The 12650-nt window shown below is 33.5% G+C and overlaps 1 protein-coding gene across 2 annotated transcripts in view; it reads right to left on the reverse strand.

Annotated features, from left to right (window-relative positions):
- Positions 1-12650, reverse strand: part of KIAA0825 (KIAA0825 ortholog) — a 405558-nt gene that overhangs the window by 265790 nt on the left and 127118 nt on the right. For both annotated transcript variants that reach the window (XM_036846744.1, XM_036846743.1), the window contains 4 exons: positions 11999-12264; positions 10447-10597; positions 5724-5914; positions 3188-3370 (listed from right to left, as the gene is read on the reverse strand). In XM_036846744.1, coding sequence (XP_036702639.1) covers positions 3188-3370; positions 5724-5914; positions 10447-10597; positions 11999-12264 — 791 coding nt within the window. The remainder of the gene's footprint in view (positions 1-3187; positions 3371-5723; positions 5915-10446; positions 10598-11998; positions 12265-12650) is intronic.

The following is a 12650-nucleotide window of genomic DNA, read 5'->3' on the forward strand; positions in this document are numbered from 1 at the left end:
AGCTAAGACAATAACTTTAAAACACCTAGTACTAGTTTGAAACTGAACTACAGACAAAGCACTGAAATACCTTAGAGTTTAGTGATTCAAAAGCCATGAGAATGATAACAAGTGAACCCCAAAGATAGGTCTGCTGTTCCTTGGCTTAGTGATCAACATTCTGGCCTATTGCTGATGACTCCAACCTTTGCCTGGTATGTTGGTACTTGTACTGAAATTCATTCTTCCATGTTATTAAATGATGTAACACTGGGGACAATCAACTTTCAAAAAATTTCCATTTTTAGTTTTTATATAACACATCAAAATATTCTGGAGATATAACATTCAATTTTAACATTAAAAATTTTTTCAGACTTTCCTAAATTACTTGGGGGTGAATATTTCATCTTGTTCACTGCTGTACCCCTTGTGTTTAATCCTGGTGCTCAATCATAGGGCCTAGGGAGGCAACAACATTTGTCGAATTGAAACTAAATTACATTTACCTAAAATTCTAAAAATTAATTTTAATCTGCTATATTAAAACTAACATTCTACGCAAGCAAAATGCAATACGTGAAATCACAGTCTGGGTATGTGTGTGAACGTGCATTGAATACACTTCTGAAAGTGCAGCTTAACTGCCTTTACAGAAGAAGATAAGTATAACTACACGTGATAAGCATTTTGGAAAATACATGGTGAATGTTTTCTGTTTCAGCAGGTTTCTTTCCCTGGAGGACAAACCTAAAGTACTCCTTTTACAACATTCTAACAGAAATCTGCAAAGGAGAGTTAAAAAAGAACACATATTTTTGCAAACACGTTTCATTCTTTCTGAAAAGATTTAAAAATCGTATTTCTGCCCTGGGATTTAGTAGTCCTATGCTAAGCTCAGGAAGGAAAATACAATCAGTTTATCTGTCAGAACTACTTGGAATAAAGGCAGTCACCTTCAAAAAAGGTATATCACATAGAGTAACAAATGTCAGGCATAGTTTATAAAAATTCAATGCTATCAACATCTGATTGCTACTTTTCACCAGTTCCTCAAAGCATACAGTTTACTTTTTAAATGTGAGACAGAGATACAATTTTTTTCTAAAATACTAATAATATGACAACTTCATATCCTGGCTGTGAAAAGAAGCTAATAAATAAGTCAATTGGGTTCTTGCAACATACACACACTTTTTTTTCCTATTTGGTGAGGAACATGCTGTCCTGTAGATTTTCTTTGTCAATACAAAGCAAAATATATTTTAAAGATTAGATTTATACTTTAAGAAAGCAATAATAAATTTCATATCAACATAAATGGATACAATCTGTGAAAATTTTTATGATCTGAGAAATAATAAAAGAATTAAAGTATGTATAGAGTTTTGTTCATGCTTCAAAGCAATACCACTATCTATGTTTTATATTAAGAAAACCAGAGGCAGTGCTTGATATAAAATGTTCTGCAATCCTGGTTGAAATTAGCAATTTAAATTTGTTGAATGAGGTTACAGTGCAATATCTAATGCACAAATCACAGAGATTTGAATACTTGCATAGTTGTTTTAAAATGTATCAGAAGGCCACAGGTTAACAATAATGAATGTGTGTTATATTATTATTATTAAAATATGCAATCTTTGATAATAATTTATTTGTTTTACAAATGCATTGGGGGGTTAAAATTTTTCTATTCATCTGTGACAGACCATGAAATTCAATATTGCTCACCATGACCAATCCATGAAATTTGTCAACTTTGTTCCTGATTTTCACAGGGCCTTCCCCTTAGATGAAATGACCCATTGAACTAAGAGCATAGTAATTTTTTCATCTATGGTAAATCAGTTTAGTTTACTAGGATTTATTATAGGCTTCAGACCTTGAGCTTTTTATGATTATGCACCATTATGTATATAATCCCAAATTTATGGCAATTTATCTCACTATTTCTTTCCCTTTCTGAAAGAATTCTCTATTTCTAAAATGAGTTCTCAATGGTAAGGTTGCCAGAAGAAGCAATCTGTAAACAATGGGTCTGTTGAAAGTCAAGGAGTGGGTGAAAATTATAGGGAAATTGAAATCAACCTTGTTAATTACTCTTAGAATTTCTAACACAAAAGTCTTAAAATTTACTGAAAATCAAGATTTATATATTGCCTTTACCAGCATAGTGCAGAAACAAATACTTTACCTAATTTATCCTAAGAAATAGAAATATGTATAATTTTTACTATCCAAGAAACTAAGAATATGCAATATCTAGTCTTTCAAGATAAAGTGACTATTTTGGAGGAGGGTTTAAACAAAATTGTATTAATGTTTTATTATAAGATTTACTCTAATCTCTTTTATAATATTACAAATTTGAATGAAATAAACCAGAAAAGTAGTTCAAATTTTTTAATTTCCCTAAATCTTATTTGTTTAGCTAAGTAAAATATTTCAACGTTTAAAAAATGTAATTACTTGTTCCTATTTCCACTGACTGCCATTACTAGCTCAGTCACTAAAGTCTAATACTAAAAATGCAAATCTATGGCAGAGTAACTGAAAGTATGGAACCATTAGGTCTCTTCTAGATTTGAGAATATTTTATTTTATTTATTTTTTTTGGCCGCACTGCACAGCATGTGGGATCTTAGTTCCCTGACCAAGGATCGAACCCACGCCCCCCTGCAGTGGAAGCACAGAGTCTTAACCGCTGGACCACCAGGGAAGTCCCTTGAGAATATTTTACAATCATTTAAAAATATTTTTTTATTAGAGAAAATCACTGTATATCAAATTAAAAATTAAAAAATATTTTTAAAAGGCGCACAAAGCCATTGGATATGATTTATTTTTTCATAGAGTATTCAAGCTATGACTGAAATAACCAATCCATTAATTTAATTTGATCATTTAAACAACTCAAAATAGTGATGCTCGAAATGATCCTGCTTGTATTGGCGCCTTATCAACTGCATAGGCTCGACCAATAGAGATATACCACATTACTAGGACCAAATTACTCTGAGAATGAAGAAACTCCTGTTGGTTAGTGTTAGTTTTGTAAAATGGTTCACCTCATATCAAAAACACACTTCAATAAATTTCTACTTGCTACTTCACACAATTCAGTAAGTATCATGAAAATAACTCTGTTAAATCACATTATTTTATATATCATAATAGCTAAAAAGAAAATATATTTGATACTTACTGGTATAATTCAGTTAGTGGTGAAGTCAAAATGACTAATGTTGTGAAGAGATTATTACAATGGGTATGAATTTTAAAAATTTTATCATCTACATACTCATGAGGATTCAAAAGCTTCTGTACAGATGTGCAAACTGACCATAACATGTTCTCAGTGCATATTAAAATTGTTGTGACATCAAGTCTGTTGGAAAGAAAAAGAAGAAAATCATGTTAAAATCCTTTTTCTGCTTGGTATATACACTATCATCCATAGCTATTATATTAAGAATATGTAAGAATAGATATATTTGGTTAGCTATCAGAGCTTCAGAGATCAAAAACAGATAGACAGCATCAAAGATAGCTTTTGAGTTTCCAAGTGTTAGCTGACCCATAATACCATTCATTATCTTTAGGGATAGTGAAGTCTATAGTAGTGAAGTGTTTCAGGAGTACTTCTTTTTTTTTTTTTAAATGTTTATTTTGCATTATCAAGATACTCTTCAAGAATCTCAAGAGACTTTCCTTCAGCAAAAGTCAGCAATTAAATTCAGCAAAAGTCAGATTAAAAGAAAATTTGCTATTATCCATATATGCATGATAGGTAAAAATCTGATAGCAGGACAATTCTCCTCATCCAAGTACAAGGTGTCAAAAGAAAGTTACAAGATTGGGCAACATGTTCTCCCAGCAAGTGGGAGATGAGAAAAGATGACACTAGAAGTGCAAATGGAAAAGCTTATTGTTTCAGAAATTTCCAATATTAAATAAATTTGTGGCAAATATGCTATATTTTTTCTTATTCATAAGCTCATTTTTTGGTTTCTATCTTTCTTGAGTTTTAACAGCACTCCAAAGATCTGTTTAAAGACGATTTTGGTATATGACTAAATTGTACAGAGCTCAGTTAATTTCCTCTTTTTTTTCTTTTAAACTCAGTGCTGAAGAAATAGAAGATGAAAATTTTGAAGTGATAAGAAACAAATAGGTTTGAGGATCTTTTAAAATGACATTTTGGCTTCAAATGTATTATATATAATACATGTATACATACATTAATAATATATAACATATTATATATAAATCATATATATGGTTTTGGTTATACAACAGTTGGAAGCTACTGGAATTCTAAAAGCATCAAGAATCACCCTTAGGAAGGTTTAATTATAGTTTGCATCCACTCACTCTAATTGCTAATTAAACAATTGCAAATCCAAGATATATATATATACACAGACACAAACACACACATGCCTGCGAAATCTGATTTCCTCACTATCGATGTTTTAGAATTAACCATTCAAATAAAATTATTTATTTATTTTACATATTAAAAACTAGGAGAGATAACTCTAGCTTTGCGTGGCATTTTTATGTAACTACCCAGAAAACAGAAACCAAAAGTCTCTATAGTACAGTTAATCAATTAAATATACTACCTATTTCATGAGCTAATAGTAAATCTGATTTCATAAGCATCTCATAATGGCTTGCCACCTCACAGTCAAAAGTGATTTAAGCTACATCAGGAAAAGAATGAAGGTATTCTTTGCTCTCAAAAGGAATTTTCCGTCTATTCTTCAGAGTTCAATGTTTTTTAAAAAAATGCTTGGTCAGTAATTCAAAACAGCCTGTTCAAAATACCATACTTATAGAACACTGTAGCAGGACCTAAATGCCCTTCAAATGCAGCATGCTTGATCAGAAAAATAATTCCTACTGGAAAAAAAAAAAGCCTCTGATGTCTTTCGGTTCCTCCTAACATATATCGGAAAAAAAATTTTTTTATATCTAAAAGGCAGGTCTTAATCATATTAGCCAGAATGTTTGTAAAAACAAAAGCCTTCGCTTTGTACAGACCATTGCTGTCATGTAAGCACATTTTTGTAATATTCATTGCCTAGATAACCCATAGAATTGGACTATAATTCAGCCTTTAATTTAAGACCCCGTGACTGCTGCTACTCATTTTCTGTGATTTCACATTTTGTTGAACTGGCTTTTAGTAATACGTACTGAAAAGAAAAGGAAAAAAATAAAGGAAAAGAGGAAAGAAGTAATTAGATTATATTAAGAGACAAATGATTAGACAAAAGAGTTTCCTTAATGAAGATTAACTACACTATTTAAAGACATTAAAAAAAACCCAAAAAAACGAAAATCCCCTGGTTGCCTAGAATCTCAAAGTCAAATTACTTCATCTCAGCACTGCTGCTTTCTTCTTCATTTCAGGACCTTAATTTTCTCTCTTTATCTTATTTATTAACCTTTGGACATCTATGTCCTAGATTGTAATACATCTTGACTCACTCTTTAGAAACAAGTGGGTTTTATATACAGTTTTAAGAAGAAAAAAGAACAATGTTATTTTGATTCAAGTTCCACATTTCTACTTAAGTATCTCGGGAAAATTGAAGATGATTTCCTTTCAGATGTTAGAAATGTGTTAAATATACAAGGAGCTATGTCATGAGACACAGAATTATATTCTGCTTTATACAAATGATGAAAAAGTTTTCTTAAAAAACAATGGTTTTCACAACTTCAATTACCTTATCTGTGGAGTTCTCTTATAACTGGGATGGGCCCGAGCATATCTGGAGGCCAGGAGACCCAAAGATTTCTCCAGCACTTCTGCTAGAATCTCCTGGGCTAACTTAGGGGGCAGAATGGTCCAGAGATCGTGATGAAGCGCCCAGAAGAAATAATGCCACATCTGGAGCGAGAAGGAGCATCTTTCCCCCTAGCAAAACCACCACACATTAAAAAAGACAATCACATCTTCCCAAATATCAGTTTGCTTCCTATGAACCTAATTAGTTCAGGCTGAAAGGAAATAGCTGCAGAGTTTGACACACTAGATGACCAAGAAAGATTTTTGACAACATGTAAAACATCCTTATTGACAAAGGAACATATGTTTTATTTCAATTATGAGACCAGACATTCTCGTGCAAATCCAGACCACAAGTATTTAACCTAGCATAGCCTTGATTTACCTACACCTGGTCTAGAGTTTAAAATTTACTTTAAAATAATTGTCTTTATAGCTGCTAACCAAAGTCATGCTAGTTTAAGATACTGGGCCGATTCTTCGAAAATTAAAATTTATTAATTTAAATTGTTTATGTATGTGTATTTTTTGGGGATTATTAGCATCATTGAGATCATTTTATAAATGGTTTAGATTTCACATTGCAATGAAATGACAGGAGCAAAAATAAACTTACATACTATATACTTATCAACATGCATGAAAACAAAGGGGGTGGGTAACTATCGAAGATTATATTAGGCTATTTCATCCATGGAGTTTTAACAATACTAGAAACAGTAAGATAGTCTGAGTTTTGCAAGATTTTGTAAAGCCTAGGCATATGTTATCATCATTTCTTAGTATTTTTACAGTACTTTATACTTCCAAAGGGCCAGATTTTCATTCCTTTCCACCCCACTACAGACCTCTGTGCCAAATTTTCCCTGACCACAGAGTGAGACCCAACAGCAGCCAAAGACAAGGAAAACGGGCAGAAATGAGAAGGTAGCCTCAAGTGAATTACAACCCTTAATTAGTTAACATGCTCTCAGGGAGGTATGCTAGTAGTTTCCTCATTTTCTTCAGACCAGAGTAAAAGATTATTTGAAATAGATTATTTGAAGTTTGAAGAATGTGTTCTTCAAACACTATCCTGATTATATGTTACTGTATCAAAAGTTAAATGAGAAAAACTTCCAATTTATCTCTAAGTAATCCTCTTGGACTTAAAAATTTCTGCTTCGCCCACTACTTATATTTCTCAAACAAATGTCATCTTTTTTTTTTTTTTTAGAATAGTTTTAGTTTTCGTTCTTTTTTTTAATATAAATTTATTTTATTTTATTTATTTTTGGCTGCGTTGGGTCTTCGTTGCTTCGCGCAGGCTTTCTCTAGTTGTGGTGAGCGGAGGCTACTCTTCTTTACGGTGCGTGGGCTTCTCATTGCTGTGGCTTCACTTGTTGCAGAGCACGGGCTCTAGGCGAGTGGGCTTCAGTAGTTGTGGCTTGCCGGCTCTAGAGCACAGGCTCAGTAGTTGTGGTGCACGGGCTTAGTTGCTCCACAGCATGTGGGATCTTCCCGGACCAGGGTTCGAACCCATGTCCTTTGCACTGGCAGGCGGACTCTTAACCACTGTGCCACCAGGGAAGCCCAAACAAATGTCATCTTAAAAAAAAGTCTGCTGTTCTCCTATACCTAAAGTTGATCGTTCCTTATGTGGATACTCCTTACGTATCATTCTCCTGGTAATTTCTTTGATTAGTAAAATCTTTTGTAGTTACTGTAATAATAACAATCTATAGTTATTATCTATTGACTTTCAAATGGAGTTTATAAATGAGTAGAATTATTCTCCTTGGGTGGGAAACTTGGATATCAAACTGTCAAAGAGTCAAGTTCAAACTGGTGGGGACTTTGACCACTTCTGATTTCCTGACTAGATGTACATGAAAACTGTTTAAGAAAAAAAACAATTACAAAATTAATGCAGAAGTCGCAAAATTATAGTTTCTTATATTTTCTTTGTTGTGTGTTCTGTGATAAAGAATGCTTTAAAAAATTTCCTCAAGTAAGAAAGGAATTTTAATGCTTGATTTTCTTTATTACTTTCTGTGTTGTGTGTTAATTAAAGCAAAACCAACACATAACTGGCCTGAATGATTTACACTTTCTCTATGGCAATGGGTGGGTGCCTATAATAACATGGCCAACATGATTTCTCATATTTTTCAAAATATAAAAAACCAATTTTCTTAATAGCTACCTTTTAGCAATAAATGAGAAAATAAAAATAACTTTAGGCACACAGATTTCTTCTCCTAAAGTGAAATATACTTATTTTTAAGACTTTTAAAAATATAAACTTCATGTTTACTTAAAGACATTCCAAGCTGGTCATCTTTCTCACAATTTTCTTCAAAATGTGTGTAAGTTCAATGTATCCAAGGGCTTTCATTAAACTAAATGTGATTCATTTATTTTTCTGAACTGTTTCCCTCTTTGTTGTCATTTCAAAAGTATTCTGCTAGTAAACATCTGTTATTTTTGTAGACCCACTATAAGGTAAACAGATGTGAGCTTTTATTTAGATTATATATCAGGAAACAAGCAGCTGGGCTTTATTATATAAGCCACTCAATATTATCTTTGAACAGACAATTCTTTATTCTCTGACTATTAGAAAACACAAGTTGCTAAAATTGAGCAGATGTCAACTATACTAAAAGCTTAATTTTAAACATGTAATTTGAACACCCACTGTGCCATCTGACCAGAACCTTATCAGAAAGATACTGAACTCTTTGGCTCTCTCAACCTGACAGTTTAGAAAATGGAAATGATGTATCTAGGGCTCACTTGATATCACAAAATGTGAGCAAATATTGCTCCATATCTTTATAAATGTTTTCACTATTTCTTTACTACACTCTGCACATGGCGATAGGTTCCCCTGAGATCTCTATCCTACCCTTCCCCTCCAGTCAGGCAGATTTCATCTCCTCTCCTCTAAAAACAGCCCTGCCAAAAACATACTAGTCCTGTTTCACAAATCAGTTGGAATAATGGGGGAGCGGAGGAGAGAAGGGTATAGTAAACGGGATAAAACCATGTCAGGGACTCCAGTTGTCAAAACAACTTAGCATCTGTGCTATTTTTAGAAGGTACTTAGTTTTGGTAAATAGAAAAGCAGTATCACTTTATTTTTCTGAGCATAAATAACAACCACTAACTGCAATTAAATTGTAACTACTGACCATGTAAGTGAGTGTATGGAAGCTACAGTACCATGTAATCACAGGGTAGCTATCTCGTTATTTCTGTTTTAGAAGCTAAACTCTTGTCATAAGATCTAAGAGCTGCAGGTTATGTGGTAATTTGTTTTTGTTTTTGTTTTTTTAAATACTTGGTAACTTCAATAACAGGTTCTCAATGCATCTACTTATTATTTATACTGTACGACTCTTCTACTTCCCAATTTGCATGAGGAAACATAATACCCCTATGTTGGACATACAGTGAGAGAGCTGTTCTTCAATGGAAACATTACATAAAATCGCTCATTAGTACACCGACACATTGAAATAGTTTGAAACATGAGATGGATTCATTTTCAACCTCTCTGTTTACCTCAAGGCACATAAGGGAGCTGGGATGCTGCCAGGAGAGGGGAAGACCGACACTTTTATTCTTATCTCAGGATACCAGCTGCACCATACCACTTTCCATTTTTCTTCCTGCTCACTGCTGTTTGAAGTATGTCAGGTTTGGAAAACCCTATATGGATGCTCTTGCAAAAAGAAAATGTATCTGGGAAGGGCCTCTAAAGGAGACCCTTTCTAAGACCCATGAAATCGTCTTAGAAAAAGTGGAAATCCCTTTTAAAAAGCTTCTAAGCTGCTCCTCTCTGTTGTGACAACATTTATTATGATAATAACTCAGGCATAAGTGGAGCCACTGGAACCTTCAGTGTCAGGAAGGTGACAGGAGTGACTTCACTGAATAAAACTCCACTCTGTTTTTCTCAATACTCCATAGATATAATGTTTCACCCCACCCTGAAGTCAACTTCAAGGGATTTCAAGAGTTGTGGTTTATGTATAATCAATGGGATTCAGGGGAAGGAAAACTAATGAAGCCTGATGATGAATAATTTTAATTGATCCTGGCTTTGTTTGCACTGGGAATCATTAGGCTTTAATTCAGTAGAAATTTGGGATTTCAAAACATGGGTTAAATGAAAATAGGTAAGCTATAAATGATCAGATGGGTCTTAAGGCACACTCATAAGAACATACAATAAGAAGGAAAAAATAGGTACAAAGAATAAAGCTGCTTAATAAAAAATATTTATCAAACACAGATGGAAATATATAACAAGAAAAAAATGCAAGGATACCTATAACTGGTCCCTTTGAAAACAATATAAGGCTGTAGTATTTTGGCATTGTTTCTCTTTGAGTTTTCATTGTACCCCATTATATTCCAACTTATTATATAGCACTGAAACACTGCAGCTCAAATTAAGTTATTTTTACTTTTAAGCAGAAGGAGAGTTCTAATTATTTCAGGTTTTTAAAAACAGTGTTTTTCTAAGTACAGATTCAATATTTAAAAAACATTATCCTAACAGCCTTCGTGTGTCAGTACTGCCAAGCTCATGTTTCTAATTAGCCAGAAAGCAGGTAGGCAGTAAAACATATTTGTGTAAAAAACGAGGGACAGTAAACTTAACTTCACACCTCATAAAAAGCTTTGTAGTCATCCCAGTGGTGGCTCTCAGCATCCTGTAAAATGCTTGTAGCACAAACTCTGACGCAGTAGTCCGTAACCTGAAACTGTAGAGTGTTGATGAATTCCTGATATCGTTGGACAGGTACCAGGAATATGGGTCTGTTCAGAGGGAATGATCAAAGAGACAGAGATTTAAGGCCTGTGCAGTAGGAGGTAACAATCTCCAGTACTACAAATGGTTTTGATTATTAGATATCAATCATTCATTTCCTCCTAATGCTGAAGTCTGCATCCACATTCACTTTCCAAAAAGAAAAAAAAAAAAAAATAGCTGGCCTTTGTTTTGCAAGTCCTTTGAAAACGTACATCTGCTGTTCCACAAATATGCACTTCAGCTTGAGACAAACTTCATTGTCAATACATCATTCAAAAATAAAAGTATTCTTTGTAAGCCTATTATTAGAGACCAGTGCATTATTTAGGCATTAGGTTATCGTTATTATAGAGAAAAACATGCATTTGTCAGGACCAACTTTTGTAAAGCTATCACACATCCCACAAACACACTCTTTTTATTTTAAAAATTGTAATTTTGTAGATGTCAATTATCTCATAAACTGTTTTACAATATTCTACAGAAATAAAGTGATTGCTGGCACATTTTGTTTATAAATTCAACAATCTGACTACTTAAGAGAATTAAAGAAATATCATAGTTATATCCTACAACAAGCCAAATTTACTTTTATCTTCAGCTATTTTTAGTACACTCTGTGCTTCCTCTCATTACTACTAAGGGATTGCAAAGGCTGAATAAGGAATATAGACTAGATTCTTGGGCTCACACTGGACTGCCCAGTCTACATGCTCCCTTTGCAAGGGACTGTGCTCCCTTCTAGAGAGCACAAGAGCAGCCAGATAGACCATGTGACAATACCTCTGGTCATTTTTCTTCTCTATCCAGAAAACATTTGGTCTTTTTGGACTACTAATACACGAAAAGTATGACTGCCAGATGCTTCCTCTTCAAATATGAAGGATAGCTTATTATTAAATGCATGTTCTGAAATATGTTTACGTTCGTCAATAAAATAGATTGAAATGCATCTCTTCTCTATGCCTGCTCCTAACATCTAGTTGGCCTAGGAACAAAAGAGAAGGTCATTTTCCACAAATATTGTTTTGTGTGACAAAAAGAAGTTTGTTTTTCCTTTTCAGTGTAGTCAGTACAATGTGCCTTACAGAATGGAGAGGGTTTGTTTGGTCATGACATAACAACATGCCGAAAATAGTCGCTCCAGTTCAGAGAATGGGAAATGCAAGGGTCATCTGAGTGGGCCTTTAGAGGGAATACCTATCCTTCTTACCATCCGTATATCTGGTTTAATACACCCCATGCTCTACCTTTTTGACATTTCCTAGTCAAGACAAATGAAAATAATTCACCAAGTTATTATTTTCTTCTTCTCAAATATTATTATCAAAATTCCACCTCTGTGATATCCAAAGATTACATGTTACTTTAAGAATGGCCATCAACTTAATATAAATGACACTCACTTCTTAGTATTTTCTTTCATCAAATTATCATATTGCATAAAATGCTGGAAGACATACACCGCCGTGGAGAGCAGCATGTGCAAGTTTTTCAGGGGTGCTCTGGAAGGAACCTCCTTGCCTCTCTCTTGCAGTCTGGCCAGGACAGCTGTTGCCACTTTACAACAGGCCTCCACAAAGTTTGCTCTAATTTCCTGAAAAGAATCATCTCTGCATGCCAGAGCCAGTGGAAGGATTGTGTCAAGTTTTTCCATGATGTCAGAACAAAACTAGGGAGAAATAAATGTAGCACTGAGTTATTTGTATTCTGACAGCACCGTGTAATTTATGTACAGGGGAGCTAAATTCCAAAATAATGAATTTGGCATCAAACATAAATATAATGACACAACTTTATAATAATCGATTTCTCTGTTGTAGAAAGTTAAATGTTTTATTTCAAATAAAGAAATTCCAAAATGATGCTTCTCTGTATATAACCGTCAAACCTTATGCTTACCAGAGAGACATTATGAAAAACTCATGAAATAGCTTTAAATTACTTTTATTTGTAGTTAATAGAACTCAGAAAATACGTATCCATGATTACATTATTTTTAACTTATTCCTGGGTTTTCTTCTCTAAATTTTCATAGAAGTATTTTTTTAAATTAAT

Source organism: Balaenoptera musculus, chromosome 3 (genome assembly GCF_009873245.2).
Source record: "Balaenoptera musculus isolate JJ_BM4_2016_0621 chromosome 3, mBalMus1.pri.v3, whole genome shotgun sequence".
Lineage (NCBI taxonomy): Eukaryota > Metazoa > Chordata > Mammalia > Artiodactyla > Balaenopteridae > Balaenoptera > Balaenoptera musculus.